Genomic DNA, 21,509 nt, shown 5'->3' on the forward strand with positions numbered 1-21,509 from the left:
AATCATAATCAAACTGGGGAAAGTCAGTTAAATAAAAATTTTGAAAAGTTGAGATAGACGTGATATTTCTCTGAGATTGAGCCTCCATAACTGATAGTATTGGGAAAGTGACTGAAACTTTTCTTCGATACTTGTGTTAAGATATTTCTGACTTTCCTCTCTGTATGTCCTAGCTTGTCTGTTGATTTTTTCGTGTGTGCAATAAAGTTATTTTCTACTGTTAAAGAGCACACATCTGAAACTCCTTGTGTACATGCCTCAATGAATAACCATCGTGTAATCCAACTGATAAAAATTAACCAATGATCTATTGAGCCATGTTCCAATGTGGGATCCGACTTGTCCAGTATGACCATCAGCTGGGGTCATAACAATAGACAAAGTTGAAAAGTAAAAGAAATGTTAAACTTGTGCCATACCTTGCTCAGGCGAGGTTGAGAACGCCCTCGACTGTGTCTCCCTCATTTCTCGCACCTCATCCCTCACACCTCGCCCTCGCAATAACTGCCCAAAGAGAATCCCCCTAGACCTCACACACCACCCCACCAACGTCCAGATACAACGCATCATCCTCCAACACTTCCGCCATCTACAATCTGACCCCAGCACCCAAGACATTTTTGCATCCCCACCCCTGTCTGCTTTCCGGAGAGACCACTCTCTCCGTGACTCCCTTGTCCGCTCCACACTGCCGTCCACCCCCACCACACCCAGCACTTACCCCTGTGACCGCAGGAAGTGCTACACTTCCCCTCACATCACCCACCTCACCCCCATCCCAGGCCCCAAGACGACCTTCCACATCAAACAGATGTTCACCTGCACATCTGCCAATGTGGTATACTACATCCACTGTACACGGTGTGGCTTCCTCTACATTGGGGAAACCAAGCAGAGGCTTGGGGACCGCTTTGCAGAACACCTCCACTCAGTTCGCAGTAAACATCTACACTTCTCAGTTGCGAACCATTTCAACTCCCCCTCCCATTCCTTAGATGACATGTCCATCATGGGCATCCTGGAGTGCCATAATGATGCCACCCATGGGTTGCAGGAACAGCAACTCATATTCCGCTTGGGAACCCTGCAGCCAAATGGTATCAATGTGGACTTCACCAGCTTCAAAATCTCCCCTCCCCCCAGTGCATCCCAAAACCAGCCCAGCTCGTCCCCTCCCCCACTGCATCCCAAAACCAGTCCAGCTTATCCCCGCCTCCCTAACCTATTCTTCCTCTCACCTATCCCCTCCTACCACCTCAAGCTGCATCTCCATTTCCTACCTATTAACCGCATTCCACCCCCTTGACCTGTCCGTCCTCCCTGGGCTGACCTATCCGCTCCCTACCTCCCCACCTATACTCTCCTCTCCACCTATCTTCTCCTCTATCCATCTTCCATCCGCCTCCCCCTTTCTCCCTATTTATTTCAGAGCCCTCTCCGCCTCCCCCTTTTCTGATGAAGGGTCTAGGCCTGAAACGTCAGCTTTTGTGCTCCTGAGATGGTGCTTGGCCTGATCTGATCATCTAGCTCCACACTTTGTTATCTCACAATCAGAACACTGTAAGTTTCCTGGTTTCCTACTACAAGAAGTACACAGGAGCATTTCAGAAGGTGCAAGAAAGGTTGTCAAGAATGTAACCATGAGGCTGTTAACTTGCTCACTGAGCTGGGCTTGTTCTTGTTCAGACATTTCATCACCATGCTAGGTGACATCATCCAGTGAGGTGAAGCCTCCAATGAACTACTCTGCTTGGAATTTATACTGAGATAACAAGTTGTGGAGCTGGATAAACACAGCAGTCCAAGCAGCATCAGAGGAGCAGGAAGGCTGATGTTTCGGGCCTAGACCCTTCTTCAGAAATGGGGGAGGGGAAGGGGGTTCTGAACGTCAGCTTTCCTGTTCCTCTGATGCTGCTTGGCCTGCCATGTTCATCCAGCTCCACAACTTGTTATCTCGGATTCTTCAGCATCTGCAGTTCCTACTGTCTTTGGAATTTATACTGTCCAGTCTGTTATGGTGAGTACTGTCATTTCCGGTTTTGACCTCTATGGGCTTGTATTTGGGGTCCGATTCTATATGTTTGTTGATTGAAGAACCTCTAGGAGTTCCTGTGTGTGACTATGTTTGACTTGGGCTACGATGGTTAAACTGGTGCCCTTCATTGTCTGAGTGTACCGATATTAAGGAGAGTTCATTGTGCCGTTTTGCTGTTAGCTGACGTTCGTGTATTCTGATGGTGAGTTTCCTTCCTGTCTGTCCGATGTAATGTCTGTGGCAGTCATTGCATGGTATTTTGTAAACCACATTGATTCTGCGTGTTGTGGGAATGGGGTCTTTAGTACTTACAAGTGTTTTTTCACAGAGAGGCTGTGGGCTTGTGGGCCACCATGACTCCCAGTGATCTTAGGCATCTTATTGTCAGTTCCGATATGCTCTTGATGTCAGTCAGTGTGGCCAGTCAGGTAGGTTGTACTGTGTCCTCCTGTTGTTGTCTGTTTTGTAGGCAAATGTGGATGAAGTTGTGGGGATATCAGTTTAAAGTGAGAATCTTGTATAAGTTTCTTCCTCTTTCCTGCATAGCTCTGGAGTGTTGCAGTGTATCCTGACCCATTTAAATAGTGTCCTAATGCAGCTTTGTTTGTGGGCTATGGAGTGGTTGCTGTGGAAGATGAGGATTTGATCCACATGGGTTGCTTTTCTGTATACTGAGGTTTGGAACGCCCTGTTGATTATACCCTCAACTTTAACATCCAGACACGGGACAAAGCAACTGTAGTAGCCCAAGTCAAACATAGACACGCACAGGAATTCCTAGAAGCTTGGTTCCCCACCCCTACTTCAGTCAACAAACACATAGAATCGGACCCATTTACAAACCCATGTAGATCAAAACCGGAAATGACATTACTCACCAGAATGGACCGGACAGTATAAATTCCAAGCAGAATAGAATAACATCGCTTTATCGGAAGCTCCACTGATGATGTCACCTGGCATGGTGACAAAACATCTGAACGAGAACAAGCCCAGCTCAGCGAGCAAGTTAACAGCCTCACCCACAACCCAAGGTACAGATCTTTTCCAAAACTTTAAAGAATGTTACCAGATTAAGAGGTTACATCTAACAGGAGAGATTTGCAGGTTGCGTTTATTCTCTGAAAAAGGCCATATCTGAGAGATAGTACGAACTGCAGATGCTGGAGAATCCGAGATAACAAGGAGTAGAGCTGAATGGACAAAGCAGGCCAAGCAGCATCAGAGGAGTAGTAAAGCTGACATTCCCCTCCCCCATTTCTGAAGAAGGGTCTAGGCCTGAAAGAACCTTTCCCTGCAACTACACGAAGTGCTACACCTGCTCCCACACCTCCTCCCTCACCCCCATCCCAGGCACAATGACTTTCCACATTAAGCAGATGTTCACCTGCACATCTGCCAATGTGGTATACTGCATCCACTGTACCCAGTGTGGCTTCCTCTACATTGGGGAAACCAAACGGATTCTTGGGGACCGCTTTGCAGAACACCCACGCTTCGTTCACAATAAACAACTGTACCTCCCAGTCGCAAACCATTTCCACTCCCCCTCCCATTCCATAGACGACATGTCCATCATGGGCCTCCTGCAGTGCCACAATGATGCCTCCTGAAGGTTGCAGGAACAGCAACTCATATTCCGCTTGGGAACCCTGCAGCCCAATGGTATCAATGTGGATTTCACAAGTTCAAAATCTCCCTTCGCCCTACCGCATCCCAAAAACCGGCACAGCTCGTCCCCGCCTCTCTAACCTGTCCTTCCTCCCACCAGTTTCCCCCACCTCCTCATGCCGCACCCCCATTTTCTACTGACTAACCTCATCCCGCCCCCTTGACCTGTCCGTCCTCCCTGGGCTGACCTACCTCCTCCTTACCTCCCCACCTACACTCAGTTTTACTGGCTCCATCTGCACTCCTTTAACTTGTCTGTCTCCTCTGCACCTATCTTCTCCTCTATCCAACTTCTACCCGGCTCCCCCTCTCTCCTTATTTATTTCAGATCGCCCTTCCCTCCCCCATTTCTGAAGAAGGGTTTAGGCCTGAAACGTCAGCTTTCCTGCTCCTCTGATGTTGCTTGGCCTGCTGTGTTCATCCAGCTCTACACCTTGCTATCTCTCTATTTGAGAGATGACCATTTTCATTGATCAAGATGTAACCAAAAGATTGACATTTTTCATATTATGAAGAGGTTCAATAGTGTGGTTGAAGAGAAGAAACACGTATTTGTTTGGAGATGAAAAAGAATAAGATCATGGCTGATCTGACAGTAACCTGAATCCCACATTCCCACTGAGCCCTGATAACCTTTCACCTCCACCTCGCTGACCAAGAATCACCAACACTCAGTCTGGTTGTATCAGGATGTACAGTTCTGGTCATCATGCTATAGAAAGGTTGGCCAGGCCAATCTACACCATTTCTCCACCTAAGATAGACCCTCCATGTCCAGGATCAGTTCAGTATACCTTCTCCAGACTGTCACCGAGCTCAGTATAGCTTTCCTTAGACAACTGGATAAAAGCTACCCACAGATTTCCAGCTGTGTTCTGACTAATGCCTCACGTAGTTTTAGAAAAATGTCATTCTTTAATACTCCAACTCCTTTAAAATAAAGGTCATTTGCCTTCTGTATTACCCACAACACGTAGATGCCATGTTTCTGCAACTCATTTATGAGTTCTATAGCTTTCATTCTTTAAACGATATTCAACTCATCCTACATTATATTCCATCAGTCATTTTTTCCCCAATTGCTTAACCTGTCTATAATCCTCTTCAGATTCTTTGTCTCATCCTCATTACTTGCCTTCCCACCTCTGTCATTGTCATCTGCAATGTAGCTATAGTACATTCCTCATTCAAGTCATTATTATATATTGTGAATATGTGTGGCCTCAGCATTGATCCCTGTGGCACTCCGCTGGTCACCATCCTGAAAATGATCCCCTTATCCCAACTCTCTCTTTCATTAGTGAGCCCAATCCTCTATCCATGCATATATACCAGCTCCAACACCTTATCATCTTAAGTAGTTGAGTGTGTGGTAAATTATTAAACACTCTCTGAGGGTACAAACATATTACATCCACTGTTTCCCTTTTATCTATCCTGTTTGTTACCTTCTCAAAGAATTCCAATAAAATGTTCATGCCAGACTTTCCTTCATGCTGATTCTGTTTGATTTCTAAAAGCTTTGCTGTTACACAGAATCCTGACTGTGCGGGTAGAGTCCATTTGGCTGATCGAGTCTGCGTTGGCCCTCCAGACAGCATCCTACCCAGACTCATACCCCCATAAGGCCAGATTTACTATGGCTAATCCCCCTAACCAGCACATCCCTGGGCACTACAGGGCAATTTAGCACGGGCAATCTACCTACCCTTTGCAGCACCCAGACGAAACCCATGCAGACACAGGGAGAATGTGCAAACTCCACACAGACAGTCGCCCGAGGGTGGAATCATACCCAGGCCCCTGACACTGTGAGGCAGCAATGCTAACTACTCAGGCACTCATTATCCCTTATAATCCTTCAAAAAAGATTCTAACATTTTCCCAACAGCAGACATTGATCTCTGTTTTTCTTTCCTTCCCTTTTGCATTGAAGGCTTTGGCTGTTTTCCAATCACAGATTCAGACCAGACAGAACAGACCCTTCAACCTATCAAGTCTGGCCTGACCAAAGTTACACTAACTTTACGCTGGTCCCACTTTCCCACACTAGGCACATGGCTTTCAATGTTATGCCATTTCAAGTGCTCATCAGTTTTAAAGATGTGAGGATTCCTGTCTCAACCACCCTGCCTGGCAGTGCATTCCAGATTCTCACCATCCTCTGGGTGAAAATAATTTGTCCTCAAATCCCCTCGAAATCTCCTGCCTTTTGCCTTAACATTAGGTCCCTTCGTTATTGGCCGTTTGAGTTGGCGCACAATGTTGACCCCTCCTGCAATCATGTTGCTTCACTCACTGCTCCTCTCCTATAGGAATACAAGTAGTCTCTCTTCTTTCTCCTTCTTCAGCTGCACTGTTTTACCTTGATGGCGTAGACAGCCCATAAAATCTCTGCAGTGCAACCCAAGACAACACAGTAACCTTGATGTGACATTGCAGAGAGTGAGTGAGAGTGGCAGTCCATTTGCAATCCATTCCTTCCCCTGATTGTTAATGTTAGCGTCATGCTTGGTGCATTTCCTATTTTCTGTCTGATTTTGTCCAAGTGATAAAACTGTCCTGAAATGGATCTCGAAGGGATGTGAGTGCAGCGGTGAGGCTCTTGGATTCACACAGTGACTGAGAGTCACCCTGCTACACACGGAGCATGTTGAGAAGGGGTCTGGCCTGCTTTCTGACGAAGCAATGAGACTCAGAGCTTGTAAATCTCTCAGAAATTCCCCCACAGCTATGCTCAAAGGAGCAATTCTATGCAATTTGCAGCAACCCATTCTTCAACTGATCACCACATTGTATTAACTGTCCAAAGCAGTCTTTTCATCAAACAGCTTGGAGCTGACAAACTGGAAGAGTTTCACATTTAGCCTAGGCAACTTCAATAGCCCAGTACATTTCATTCTGTTTGAACAGCACAGACTCACACTTTCCCACCAAGTACCAGCCCTTCAGGCTTCCCTTTCACTTCCTTTAATGACCCTGTTATTTTGTCTTCAACATCTCAATAGAAGACCTTTCACAAGATGTTCTATGTGCAGTGATGGACAAAGTGTTCATTTCACAAAGTCCCTGTTGTTTAGGAGTGACACTTGCTGACCAGTTATTGCCTGCCAGAGGACAGTAGATTAACAGTCTGGCTCATCCGCTCACTCAACCCCAAACCCCACAAACCACCATAACATCGTACCCTTTCAGTTCAGACTGGGCTCAGGCCACAGCTGACCACAGCTCCCCAAGCTCAGGCAGCCCTGAGCCAGCATTGCTAATGCCAGAGATACAAGTGGCCGATTGTACAAGGAAGTGCTCCTCCAGTCAGAGGCTGCTTCACCCCTCATGAGCAAATGAGGAAGAGGAAGGGCCCCTGAATGGAAACCTTGATGTTGAGGTGCCAGTGTTGGACTGGGGTGGTCAAGGTCAGAAATCACAAGACACCAGGGTATAGTCCAATGGGTTTATTTGAAAACACAAGCTTTCGGAGCACTTTACCTCACCTGACGAAGGGGCTATGCTCCGAAAGCTTGTGAGTTCAGTTAAACTGGTTGGGCTATAACCTGGTGTCGTGTGATTTCTGACTGGAAGAGCAGTGAACTCTCTCTACAACCAGGGGTCACAGTCTCAGGACATGGGATGAGCCGTTTAGGTCTGAGATGAGGAGAAATTCCTTCACCCAGACAATGGTGAGCCTGTGGAATGCTCTGTCACAGGAAGTGGTTCAGGCTAAAACATTGAACAAGAAAGAGTTAAATACAGTTCTTAGGGATAAAGGGATCATGAGATTTGGGAAAAAAGCGGGAACAGGGGACTGAGTGGAATGATCAGCCATGATGTTACTGAATGATGGAGCAGGCTTGAGGGCCAAATGACCTATGCCTGCCCCTGTTTTCATGAAGCCTGAGGCCTGTACAATGGGCACAATGATGGTGGTAAGTGCAAAGGGGAGGGCAAAGTATTGGGGGGGGAGGAACAGGGCGATGTTGTGAGGGTGAAATGTGCTCAGGTTAGAAGAGGCTGAAAGAAATGTTGGGTTGCAGAGTGAAACAAGAGAATGAAGAGGCTCCCTCCTTCCTGTGCAGGATCCCAGAAGGAAGCAGCTGTGGGAGATGAGTGTGAACTCAGGGCAATGAGGGAAAGAGAGAGACAGTGTGTGAGGCAAGGAGACTGCATGAGAAAGGGAAGGAGGGAAAGCGAGTGTGGAAGAGAGGGCAGAAGGTGGGTAAGCGGGTGAGAGAGTGCTCATAAGCGGGAGAAGGAGGGTATGTTCTGTCAGGGGGAAAGAGCAAGAAGGAGAGTGTGTGAGAGTGTGAGGGAGAGAGAGAGTGTGAGGGAGAGTGTGTGAGAGTGTGACGGAGAGTGAGAGTGTGAGGGAGAGTGTGTGAGAGTGTGAGGGAGAGTGAGAGTGTGAGGGAGAGTGAGAGTGTGAGGGAGAGTGTGTGAGAGTGTGAGGGAGAGTGAGAGTGTGAGGGACGGAGAGTGAGAGTGTGAGGGAGAGTGGGTGAGAGTGTGAGGGAGAGTGAGAGTGTGAGGGAGAGTGTGTGAGAGTGTGAGGGAGAGTGAGAGTGTGAGGGAGAGTGTGTGAGAGTGTGAGAGAGAGTGAGAGTGTGAGGGAGAGTGAGAGTGTGAGGGAGTGTGAGGGTGTGAGAGTGTGAGGGAGGGAGAGTGAGAGTGTGAGGGAGAGTGGGTGAGAGTGTGAGGGAGAGTGAGAGTGTGAGGGAGAGTGTGTGAGAGTGTGAGGGAGAGTGAGAGTGTGAGGGAGAGTGTGTGAGAGTGTGAGAGAGAGTGAGAGTGTGAGGGAGAGTGAGAGTGTGAGGGAGTGTGAGAGTGTGAGAGTGTGAGGGAGGGAGAGTGAGAGTGTGAGGGAGAGTGTGTGAGAGTGTGAGGGAGAGTGAAAGTGTGAGGGAGAGTGTGTGAGAGTGTGAGGGAGAGTGTTTGAGAGTGTGAGGGAGAGTGAGAGTGTGAGGGAGAGTGTGTGAGAGTGTGAGGGAGAGTGAGAGTGTGAGGGAGTGTGAGAGTGTGAGGGAGTGTGAGAGTGTGAGGGAGGGAGAGTGAGTGTGAGGGAGAGTGTGTGAGAGTGTGAGGGAGAGTGAGAGTGTGAGGGAGGGAGAGTGAGAGTGTGAGGGAGAGTGTGTGAGAGTGTGAGGGAGAGTGTGTGAGAGTGTGAGGGAGAGTGAGAGTGTGAGGGAGAGTGTGTGAGAGTGTGAGGGAGAGTGTGTGAGAGTGTGAGGGAGAGTGAGAGTGTGAGGGAGAGTGTGTGAGAGTGTGAGGGAGAGTGAGAGTGTGAGGGAGAGTGTGTGAGAGTGTGTGGGAGAGTGAGAGTGTGAGGGAGAGTGTGTGAGAGTGTGAGGGAGAGTGTGTGAGAGTGTGAGGGAGAGTGAGAGTGTGAGGGAGAGTGTGTGAGAGTGTGAGGGAGAGTGAGAGTGTGAGGGAGAGTGAGAGTGTGAGGGAGAGTGTGTGAGAGTGTGAGGGAGAGTGAGAGTGTGAGGGAGAGTGTGTGAGAGTGTGAGGGAGAGTGTGTGAGAGTGTGAGGGAGAGTGAGAGTGTGAGGGAGAGTGTGTGAGAGTGTGAGGGAGAGTGAGAGTGTGAGGGAGAGTGTGTGAGAGTGTGAGGGAGAGTGTGTGAGAGTGTGAGGGAGAGTGAGAGTGTGAGGGAGAGTGTGTGAGGGAGAGTGTGTGAGAGTGTGAGGGAGAGTGAGAGTGTGAGGGAGAGTGTGTGAGAGTGTGAGGGAGAGTGAGAGTGTGAGGGAGAGTGTGTGAGAGTGTGAGGGAGAGTGTGTGAGAGTGTGAGGGAGAGTGAGAGTGTGAGGGAGAGTGTGTGAGTGTGAGGGAGAGTGAGAGTGTGAGGGAGAGTGTGTGAGAGTGTGAGGGAGAGTGTGTGAGAGTGTGAGGGAGAGTGAGAGTGTGAGGGAGAGTGAGAGTGTGAGTGTGAGGGAGAGTGAGAGTGTGAGGGAGAGTGTGTCAAAGTGTGAGGGAGAGTGAGAGTGTGAGGGAGAGTGAGAGTGTGAGGGAGAGTGTGTGAGAGTGTGAGGGAGAATGAGAGTGTGAGGGAGAGTGTGTGAGAGTGTGAGGGAGAATGTGTGAGAGTGTGAGGGAGAGTGAGAGTGTGAGGGAGAGTGTGTGAGAGTGTGAGGGAGAGTGAGAGTGTGAGAGAGAGTGAGAGTGTGAGGGAGGGAGAGTGAGAGTGTGAGGGAGAGTGAGAGTGTGAGGGAGAGTGTGTGAGAGTGTGAGGGAGAGTGAGAGTGTGAGGGAGAGTGAGAGTGTGAGGGAGAGTGTGTGAGAGTGTGAGGGAGAATGAGAGTGTGAGGGAGAGTGTGTGAGAGTGTGAGGGAGAGTGTGTGAGAGTGTGAGGGAGAGTGAGAGTGTGAGGGAGAGTGAGAGTGTGAGGGAGAGTGTGTGAGAGTGTGAGGGAGAGTGAGAGTGTGAGGGAGGGAGAGTGAGAGTGTGAGGGAGAGTGGGTGAGAGTGTGAGGGAGAGTGAGAGTGTGAGGGAGAGTGTGTGAGAGTGTGAGGGAGAGTGAGAGTGTGAGGGAAAGTGTGTGAGAGTGTGAGAGAGAGTGAGAGTGTGAGGGAGAGTGAGAGTGTGAGGGAGTGTGAGAGTGTGAGAGTGTGAGGGAGGGAGAGTGAGAGTGTGAGGGAGAGTGGGTGAGAGTGTGAGGGAGAGTGAGAGTGTGAGGGAGAGTGTGTGAGAGTGTGAGGGAGAGTGAGAGTGTGAGGGAGAGTGTGTGAGAGTGTGAGAGAGAGTGAGAGTGTGAGGGAGAGTGAGAGTGTGAGGGAGTGTGAGAGTGTGAGAGTGTGAGGGAGGGAGAGTGAGAGTGTGAGGGAGAGTGTGTGAGAGTGTGAGGGAGAGTGAAAGTGTGAGGGAGAGTGTGTGAGAGTGTGAGGGCGAGTGTTTGAGAGTGTGAGGGAGAGTGAGAGTGTGAGGGAGAGTGTGTGAGAGTGTGAGGGAGAGTGAGAGTGTGAGGGAGTGTGAGAGTTTGAGGGAGTGTGAGAGTGTGAGGGAGAGTGAGAGTGTGAGGGAGGGAGAGTGAGAGTGTGAGGGAGAGTGAGAGTGTGTGGGAGAGTGTGTGAGAGTGTGAGGGAGAGTGAGAGTGTGAGGGAGAGTGAGAGTGTGAGGGAGAGTGTGTGAGAGTGTGAGGGAGAATGAGAGTGTGAGGGAGAGTGTGTGAGAGTGTGAGGGAGAGTGTGTGAGAGTGTGAGGGAGAGTGAGAGTGTGAGGGAGAGTGAGAGTGTGAGGGAGAGTGTGTGAGAGTGTGAGGGAGAGTGAGAGTGTGAGGGAGGGAGAGTGAGAGTGTGAGGGAGAGTGGGTGAGAGTGTGAGGGAGAGTGAGAGTGTGAGGGAGAGTGTGTGAGAGTGTGAGGGAGAGTGAGAGTGTGAGGGAGAGTGTGTGAGTGTGAGGGAGAGTGAGAGTGTGAGGGAGAGTGTGTGAGAGTGTGAGGGAGAGTGTGTGAGAGTGTGAGGGAGAGTGAGAGTGTGAGAGAGAGTGAGAGTGTGAGGGAGAGTGTGTGAGAGTGTGAGGGAGAATGAGAGTGTGAGGGAGAGTGTGTGAGAGTGTGAGGGAGAATGTGTGAGAGTGTGAGGGAGAGTGAGAGTGTGAGGGAGAGTGTGTGAGAGTGTGAGGGAGAGTGAGAGTGTGAGGGAGAGTGAGAGTGTGAGGGAGGGAGAGTGAGAGTGTGAGGGAGAGTGAGAGTGTGAGGGAGAGTGTGTGAGAGTGTGAGGGAGAGTGTGAGTGTGAGGGAGAGTGAGAGTGTGAGGGAGAGTGTGTGAGAGTGTGAGGGAGAATGAGAGTGTGAGGGAGAGTGTGTGAGAGTGTGAGGGAGAGTGTGTGAGAGTGTGAGGGAGAGTGAGAGTGTGAGGGAGGGAGAGTGAGAGTGTGAGGGAGAGTGTGTGAGAGTGTGAGGGAGAGTGAGAGTGTGAGGGGAGAAAGTGTGAAGGACCGTCAGGGAGAGTGAGAGTGTGAGTGAGTGTGAGAGTGAGAGAGACCTTTCCCCAGGGCAGGATTGACTGCCACGAGGGGGCATAGTTTTAAGGTGTTAGGAGGAAGGTATAGAGGAGACGTCAGAGGGAGGTTCTTCACCCAGAGAGTTGTGAGCGCATGGAATAGTTTACCAGTGATAGTCGTGGAAGCGGAGTCGTTAGTGACATTTAAGCGACTGCTGGACATGCACATGGGCAGCAGTGAATTGAGGGGAATGTAGGTTAGGTTATTTTAATTTTGGATTAGGATTATTCCACGGCACAACATCGAGGGCCGAAGGGCCTGTACTGTGCTGTATTTTTCTATGTTTTATGTCTTATGTTCTATGAGAGTATGTGAGAGTGTGAGGGAGTGTCAGGGAGATTGAGAGAGTGATGGAGTGTGAAGGAGTGTCAGGAAGAGTATGTGAGAGTGAGGGCGAGTGAGAGTGTGAGGGAGTGTGAGTGAGTGTGTGGGAGTGTGAGGGAGTGTGAGGGTAAGTGAGAGAGGCTGAGAGACTGGGAAAGGGAGAGGAAAGGTATGTGTGAGAGTGAGAGAATGAGAGTCTGTACCTGAGAGAGAGAGAAGGAGATAAGAGGGAGAGTGTGTGAAACCTGAAACTGAGAGTGAGGTGGAACACGCACATGCTCCTCACCCCACTCCCCCTCCTCCTCTCTCCCCAGAAATCTCTGCACTCATCAGTCGCAAGGGGAACATAGAACATAGAACATTACAGCGCAGTACAGGCCCTTCGGCCCTCGCTGTAGCTCTGACCTGTGAAACCAATCTGAATTCCATCTATCCTACACTATTCCATGTACATCCATATGCTTCTCCAATGACGACTTAAATGTACCTAAAGTTGGCGAATCTACTACCGTTGCAGGCAAAGCGTTCCATTCCCTCACTACTCTCTGAGTAAAGAAACTACCTCTGACATCTGTCCTATACCTTTCACCCCTCAATTTAAAGCTATACCCCCTTGTGCTCGCCGTCACCATCCTAGGAAAAAGGCTCTCCCTATCCACCCTATCTAACCTCCTGATTATTTTATATGTTTCAATTAAGTCACCTCTCAACCTTCTTCTCTCTAATGAAAACAGCCTCAAGTCCCTCAGCCTTTCCTCGTAAGACCTTCCCTCCATACCAGGCAACATCCTAGGAAATCTCCTCTGCACCCTTTCCAAAGCTTCCACATCCTTCTTATAATGCGGTGACCAGAACTGTACACAATACTCCAAGTGCGGCCGCACCAGAGTTTTGTACAGCTGCAGCATAACCTCACGGCTCCGAAACTCAAACCCTCTACCAATACAACCTAACACACCGTACACCTTCTTAACAGCCCTGTCAACCTGGGTGGGAGGAATCTCCAGGCCTAAAGACTACCCGCCTCCAGGGCTCCGAAGCTGTGAGTTCTGCTGAGACAAGCTATGTCTGTGTCCCAGCAGGGTCAGTGTTATTTAAACCCAACTCCTTAGCTTATCCTTCTACCCTCCCACCCCCGAGCTTTTTTTGGGAAGAGGCCCTAGGCCCGGTCCGAATCTCCAGCCTCTGCTTAACTTTACAAAGCAAAAAAGTGAGCTCTGTTGCCTGGCACTTTTTAATGGCCAGTTTTGTAAATTGTTCATAAATGATTAATTGATGAGTTTTTCATGTTTTTCCCTGAAATTCATGTTCACTGTTGTGTCAAACCTTACTTTTTACAAAAATTGTTCACCAGTCCACTGTTGTTTGTCATTTATGTGGAAGAGAATATAGAAGACATGGTTCATAAGTTTGCAGCTGACACCACAATTGGTGGTATAGTGGGCAGGGAAAACGATTATCTAAGATTACAAAGAGATTTTGTTCAATTGAGTCAATGGGCTGAGGAGTGGCAGATAGAGTTTCATTACATGTGACAATAAAATCAAACAATCAGTCAATTTTACTCCAGCACAATCTGTAACCTCATATCCTCCACTCAGCTATTACCCTCAAGCCAGGGGATCAATGGAGAGTGCAGGAGTGCATGCCAGGAGCAGCACCAGGCCTGAAGGTGAGGTATCAACCTGGTGAAGCCACCAAACAGGACTACTTGCTCACCAAACAGTGAAAGCAGCAAGTGACAGACAGGGCTAAGCAATCCCACAACCGACGGATCAGGTCTAATCTCTACAGTCCTGCCACATCCAGTGGTGAATGCTGGAGGACAATTAAAGAGCTCAATGGAGGAGGAAGCTCCACGAATATCCTCATCCTCAATGATGGAACAGCCCAGCACATCAGTGCAAAAGGTAAGGCTAAAGTATTCGCTGTAATCTTCAGCCAGAAGTGCCGAGTGGATGATCCATCTCGGCCTCCTCCAGTGGTCCCCAGCATCACAGATAGCAGTCTCCAGCCAATTCGATTCACTCCACGTGATTTAGAGTCATACAACACAGAAGCAGATCCTTTGGTCCAACTAGTACATGCTGACCAGGTTTTCCAAACTTAACTATTCCCACTTTTCTGTGATTGGCCCATATCCCGCTATACCTTGCCTATCATGTACCTATCCAAATATCTTTTAAATATTGCCACTCTACCTACATCTACCACTTCTTCTGGTAAGTCTTTCCACATACAAACAACGCTCTGAGAGACGAAACAAAAACAGAAAGAACTGTAGCTGATGTAAAGCAGGAACTAAACCAGAAGTTATTGGAAAAGCTCAGCAGGTCTGGCAGCATCTGTGAAGTAAAATCACAGTTAATTTTTCAGGGATAATAGGAACTGCAGATGCTGGAGAATCCGAGATAACAAAGTGTGGAGCTGGATGAACACAGCAGGCCAAGCAGCATCTCAGGAGCACAAAAGCTGACGTTTCGGGCCTAGACCCTTCATCAGAGAGGGGGATGGGGAGAGGGTTCTGGAATAAATAGGGAGAGGGGGAGGCGGACCGAAGGTGGATAGAGGAGAAGATAGGTGGAGAGGAGACAGACAAGTTGAAGAGGTGGGGATGGAGCCAGTAGAGGTGAGTGTACGTGGGAAGGTAGGGAGGAGATAGGTCAGTCTGGGGAGGACGGACAGGTCAAGGGGGCGGGATGAGGTTAGGAGGTAGGAAATGGGGGTGGGGCTTGAGGTAGGAGGAGAGGATAGATGAGAGGAAGAACAGGTTAGGGAGGCAGGGACAAGCTGGGCTGGTTTCATTGTGTTGACATGGCTACATGGCTACAAGAGCAGGTTAGAGACGAGGAATACAGCATTGAGTAACTCACCTCCTGACTCCCCAAAGCCTGTACACCATCTACAAGGCACAAGTCAGGAGTGCGATGGAATACTCCCCACTTGCCTGGATGGGTGCAGCCCCAACAACACTCAAGCAGCTCGACACCATCCAGGACAAAGCAGCCGCTTGATTGGCACCACATCCACAAGCATCCCATTCCCTCCACCACCGACACTCAGTAGCAGCAGTGTGTCCTATCTACAAGATGCACTGCAGAAATTCACCAAATATCCTCAGGCAGCACCTTCCAAACCTACATCCACTTCTGTCCAGAAGGACAAGGGAAGCAGATACATGAGAATATCACCCCCTGCAAGTTCCTCTCCAAGCCACTCACTATCCTGACTTGGAAATATATCGCCGTTCCCTCACTGTCACTGGGTCAAAATCCTGGAATTCCATCCTTAGGGGCATTGTGGGTCAACCTACAGCGCATGGACTGCAACGGTTCTAGAAGACAGCTCACCCCCACCTTCTCAAGGGGCAACTAGGGATGGGCGAGAAATGCTGGCCAGCCAGCGACACACACATCCGATGAGTGAATAAAGAAAGGGTGTTTCTGAATTGAAGAAGCACTGCAGTTGGATTTTGTTACAGGAATTGGAAATAAATGTTCTTACAGAAACCTTGGAGGCGTGGTTGGAGGTTCGGCTCAGGGTCAAACACAAAAAAAAGGCCTACACAAAGGATCAAAAATGTAACTTTCAGAAGATATGCATTTGGAAGAAAATTGGAATTTAAAACACAATGTGCCTTGCACAAGTTGCTGTTTTCTGTCCAACACATCCAGATTGCAATAGCCAATATAAAATATACTCAAAAACAAGCTTAAAATCTGGAACACAGCATCTGTAATGGCATAAGATAACAAAGTGTCGGGCTGGATGAACACAGCAGGTGAAGCAGCATCTCAGGAGCACAAAAGCTGACGTTTTGGGCCTAGACACTTCATCAAAGAGCTCTAGTTTAGCAATATCTTTTCAGCAATGAGTTATACTCACTATAACTTGGAGAGGGTATGGCCTAGTGGCTTTATCATTGGGGACCCAGGTAATGTTCTGGAGAACCAGGTTCAAAGCCTGACATGGCAGATGGCAAAGTTTAAATTCCATAAAATTCCACAATGAAGAATCTACTGATGACGATGAAACCATTGTTGATTGTCAGGGGTAAAAAAAAACCCATCTGGTTCACTAATATCCCTTAGGGAAGGAAAGTGCCATCCTTACCTGGTCTGGCCTACATGTGACTCCAGACCCAAAGTGATGTGGTTGGCTCTCACACTGCCCCCACTGGGTAATTAGGGATCAGGAAATTAAAGGTGACCCAGCCAGTGACACTCCCATCCCATGAACGAGATTAAAAAAAGGGACAGAAGGAAACCAGTCTTTGTGGAGGAAATTGAACCAGGTCTGACAAATATTGGGAAGCACTTCTAATAGAGGTTTGCACTTCTCTCCTACTAACAGCAGTGGATTTTGAACCAAGTGTTAATTTTAAAACTGAGATCGATAAGATCTTGCTAGGCGAAGGTTTTAAGGAATATGGCCGAAGGCAGGTGTATGGAGTTAGACCATATATCAGCCACGGTCTCATTAAATGATGGAATAGGTTGACAGGCTGAATGGCCTACTCCTATGTACCCTCAGTACTGTTCCATCGTGGCTGAGTTTCATTTTCCTGCTTTGGAAACACACTGCTGTTGTGTATTTATCAAAAAGTGAAATCTAACCGCGAAATGCCAACCACGAGGTAGATTGGAAGGGGAACTTTCAGGCTGCTGAGGTGTTCACCCTGACATCCAGATCCAAGGAGAGAGCTGGCAATTGGAAACATCTGAGGCAGAGGGTCAGTGAATCGCACTGTCATCCAGGGATGGTGGGGCTGAAGGTTTGGAATGGGATTCAGGGAATGAGGAGTATCGAGGTGAAGGTGGAATTTAGAAATATGGGCAGGTGGAAGGTGGGTAGTGGGAGTGAGGGATGTGGGGGTGGGGCTGATGGGAGTGAGGGATACAGGGGGAGGGTGTGGAGGTGGATGAGGAATAGGGGGCAGGACGGAGTGAGGGATACAGGGGAGGGGGGAGTGAGGGATATGGGGGGAGAGGGGAGTGAGGAATATGGGGGAGAGGTGGGTGAAGGATGTCGGGGGAGAGGGGAGTGAGGGATAAGGGGAGAGGAGAGTGAGGGATACAGGGGGAGAGGAGAGTGAGGGATAAGGGGAGAGGAGAGTGAGGGATACAGGGGGAGAGGGGAGTGAGGGATACGGGGACTGAGGGGGGTGAAGGATACGGGGGGAGAGGGGAGCGAGGGATACAGGGGAGAGGTGGGTGAGGGATACGGGGGAAACGGAAGTGAGGGATATGGGGGAGAGGGATACAGGGAGGAGGGGGAGTGAGGGATATGGGGGCAGAGGGGAGTGAGGGACACAGAGGGAGAGGAGAGTGACGGTATGGGGAGGGGAGAGGGGAGTGAGGAATATGAGGAGGGGATGACAGTATTTTGGGGAGAGGATGTATTTGAGTGTTCCAGGTCCTGTCCATCAACATCCTCGTGCTTTTGAACACTGACTGAACACCTGGTCATCTCGTTTTGAATTGTTTGCCTCCCTAATACCGGCCTGTGGTCCCAGCCAGAGGGTCTGTCCAATCCACTTAAGCAGCTGCAGTAAAGCAGGACCATTCCGTTTAACCTGGGCAGTGCCACATGTGCCCTCCCTCTGCCCTCACGGTTACCTTTAAATTGGCAGCTCAGGGAGGGGGGAAAGCCAAGTGCCAGCGCCGCATTAACACCAATACCTTTCTTATCGTCGAAATAGAGGGTCTGCTGGGCCGGGTTCGACCACTGGAGGGAGGTGTTGTCATTTTGCTCCACCTTGCAGGTCAATGTTGCTGTTCCTCCCTGAATCGCTGTCACGTTCTGGGTCAGTGGAGACTGTGCCTGGCTACCTGTTCGGGACAGACAGAGACAGAGAGAGAGTTACAGTGAGGGACCTTGCTGCAGCGTTGTGCTTCACTTACATGGCATTACAATTCTGTCAGTGGCGTCAATCAAATCCTCATAGATTTTCGGCTGAAAACATTCTGCTTGGGGTGACAGGACATTTCAAGCAGCGTGTACAGAAGCTTGGAACAGTAGGAGTAAGAGACCGGGGTAGTATCCCGGAGATGGGGGGAAGAGGGCTGCAGGAACAAAGGTCATCCCGCAGTGTCCAGGGCTTTCCTAAACTGTACAATAGGAAGCAGCAGAGACCCCAGAGCAGAGGTGGGACAAACACTGAGACTGTTAGCAGCTTGTCAACAACGTGTGACAGGAGACTGTATGAAATATGTTGTTAGTTTAACAATAACACAGCAACAGCCACAACTTGGGTTATCGTTCACATGTTAAATATCCCTTTGGAGGTGCTGATTCAGTTGAACGTGTTGCCGATCGCCAATTTGATTTAACTAAAATAATCCACATTTATTTATCTCTACGACTATGGTAAAGCTCTCCAAGAAGCTTGATTCTGAAACAAAGAAGGAGATGTTAGGCCAAATGAGCAAGTGCAGTCTGAAAGCAGTCTCTTCAAACCATGTCACACAAACTGACAGGGAATGCCACCTCCATTTTGTGACTGCAACCAACCTCACCATCTCCAAAGACCTGAAACAGAAATGTCATTTGTAGATGGTCAAGAGAAATCCAACAAATTGTACAGCACCCGGGCTCACAGAAAATATACAGCATTGGATCAAACACACTGCATTGGAGCACCATCAGTAAACACACTGCATTGGAGCACTGTCAGTAAACACACTGCACTGGAGCACCATCAGTAAACACACTGCATTGGAGCACCGTCAGTAAATGCACTGCATTGGAGCACCGTCAGTAAACACACTGCATTGGAGCACCATCAGTAAACACACTGCATTGGAGCACCGTCAGTAAACACACTGCATTGGAGCACAATCAGCAAACACACTGCATTGGAGCACCGTCAGTAAACACACTGCATTGGAGCACCATCAGTAAACACACTGCATTGGAGCACAATCAGCAAACACACTGCATTGGAGCACTGTCAGTAAACACACTGTAACCATTGCAGATAAATGAAGTGACCAAATCATTTACCAGAAAACAATGTGTTGCAGCTGCTCAAGAATCTATGGAACATTCTGGAAAGATCTGATCTTCAAAATAAAGATTGCTGCTCCCTTTGCTCTGGAGAATAGGAGGACTGTGATTTTATGAAGAGAGCTTTGTGGGTGTTTCTGACCCTGCATGGACCTCTTGAGAACCACAGTCTGCTCAGAGGAACAGTGTAACTCAGACCTTACCTCGCAGCACGCTCCGTGACACAGCTGCACAATGGGCTGGTAGGGGTTTCTCAGGCTGCTGCCCAGCAGGGGGCAAGCCATGGTATATGACACAGTAATAGTTTAATACAAATGCTAGCTGTATTTGCCATTGGTTCCCTTTCACAACTCAACAACGTTTCCCCTCCTCACTACAGACAATATTTCAACAGTTTCCACTTTCCTGGCTGTAACCACCTCCTCTCCACTGACAGTATCCAATGCCCCCCCCCCCCACCAAACCCCAACACCTCAGTTCGGTTGCAGGATGACCAGTCACTACATATTTACTCTCCACTCCATGACGGAGGCAGTGAATGCTCGTGGCTCGATTGGCATCACACCCACAAGCACCCACTCCCTCCTCCTCCTCCACCACCAGTAGCGGCAGTGTGTACCTTCCACACCAATGACTTTTCCATCTAGAAGGACAAGGGCAGCAGATACATAGGAACACCAACCCCTTCAAGACTCCCACCGCACCCCCATCCTGACTTGGAAATACGTCACCATTCCTTCAGTGTCACTGGGTCAGAATCCTGGAATTCCCTCCCTTAGGGCATTGTGGGTCAACCCACTGCAGAAGGACTGACGCGGTTCAAGAACGCAGCTCACCCCCACCACCTTCTCAAGGGGGCAACTCGGGATGTGAAAAAAATGCTGGGACACAGTAGAAATTGCTGGAAAAGCACAGCAGGTCTGGCAGCATTTGGGGAGAAAATCAGAGTTAATGTCACGGCCCGAAACATCAAACTTTCCTGCTCCTCTGATGCTGCCTGGCCTGCTGTGTTCATCCAGCTCTACACCTTGTTATCTCTGACTCCAGCATCGGCAGTTCTTACTGTCTCCAAGTTCTGAGGAAGGGTCACACGACCCGAAATGTTAACTCTGATTCTCTCCACAGATACCAGGCTTGCTGAACTTTTCCAGCAATTTCTATTGTGTTTCTGATTTACAGCATCCGCAGTTCTTTTGGTTTTTATTTGGAAATAAATGCTGGTCCAGCCGGCAACGCCCACATTGCATTCCTGAATAAAGAAGTCTCTGTCTGTAACAATCTTCTTCCGCCTAAGCATGTTTTCTGGAAGAATGTTTTCTCCTTGAACTTGTCCTGTTTCCTCATAATTAAAGGTGGGACCCTGGGTCCCCATTATGCCCAGTTATGTCTGCCTCTTTGTGGGGTAAACATTCCCGGTGCTAGTCCAACTCAACACCCACCCACAACCCTTTCTCCGATACATCGATGAGTGTACTGTTGCTTTCACCCCATCAGGAGGGTCTCAGGGCTCTCTCCTTCTCCCTGGGACAACGGCCTGAACCATCCCCACCCAGCACCACCCTCCTCCGCTTGGTCGAGTTCGTCCTCACCCTCAACAACTTCCCCTTTAGCTCCTCCCACTTTTATCAGGTCAGAGGCAGTTGCCATGGGTACCCACATGGGTCCCAGTCATGCTCTTTGTGGGATACGTGGGATATTCCTTGTTCCAGTCCTATTCTGGCCCCGACCCACAACTCCTTCTCCGTTACATCAATGACATCATCAGTGCTACCTCCCTCTCTCATCCGGAACTGGAAAAGTTTATCAATTTCGCTTCCAACTTCCACCCCGCTGTCACTTTCACCTGGTTTATCTCTGACTCCTGCTTTCACTTCCTCAATATCTATTTCTATTTCTGGGGGACAGACTGGTCACTAATATCCACTATAAACGCACCGACTCCGACAGCCACCTGGACTATACACCCCCACACCTTACTTCCTGTAAAGACTCCATCCCATTCTCTCAGTTCCTCCATCTCCACTGCCCACCAGAAGTTCAGGTTGAAATCCAGCTCAGCACGTGTGCAGTACGCCTCTAGATTATGATCAGTAACTGCATACTTCTCAATAATCCGTGCACACACAACCTTTAAATGTAAAAAAGATTATACCAGTCTGCAAAATGTTTATTCATGACGTTTGGTGTCCTCTGTGCTTGAATGCTTCAGTCACTAACTGAGTACTGAAGAATATCACAGTAAATATATCGTTGTGCATTCATTATGAAATGTGCTCCACATTTCCATCAAACGCTACCAGTATAGCAACAGACCTTAGATATAGGAGCAGAATTAGGCCATTCGGCCCATTGAGTCTGCTCCACCATTCGATCATGGCTGATTTGTTTCTCAACCCCATTCTCCTGCTTTCTCCCTGTAACACTTCATACCATTACTAATTAATGCCCACTCCGTGCCATCTGGCAGTCAGCCAGTCCTC

The 21,509-nt window shown here is 48.9% G+C and overlaps 1 protein-coding gene across 2 annotated transcripts in view; it reads right to left on the minus strand.

Annotated features, from left to right (window-relative positions):
* The window catches only part of cadm2b (cell adhesion molecule 2b), an 881,902-nt gene that overhangs the window by 353,532 nt on the left and 506,861 nt on the right, over positions 1-21,509 (minus strand). For both annotated transcript variants that reach the window (XM_059650079.1, XM_059650078.1), the window contains exon 3: positions 17,703-17,852. In XM_059650079.1, the coding sequence (XP_059506062.1) occupies positions 17,703-17,852 (150 nt within the window). The remainder of the gene's footprint in view (positions 1-17,702; positions 17,853-21,509) is intronic.

This window comes from Stegostoma tigrinum, chromosome 12, assembly GCF_030684315.1.
Source record: "Stegostoma tigrinum isolate sSteTig4 chromosome 12, sSteTig4.hap1, whole genome shotgun sequence".
Lineage (NCBI taxonomy): Eukaryota > Metazoa > Chordata > Chondrichthyes > Orectolobiformes > Stegostomatidae > Stegostoma > Stegostoma tigrinum.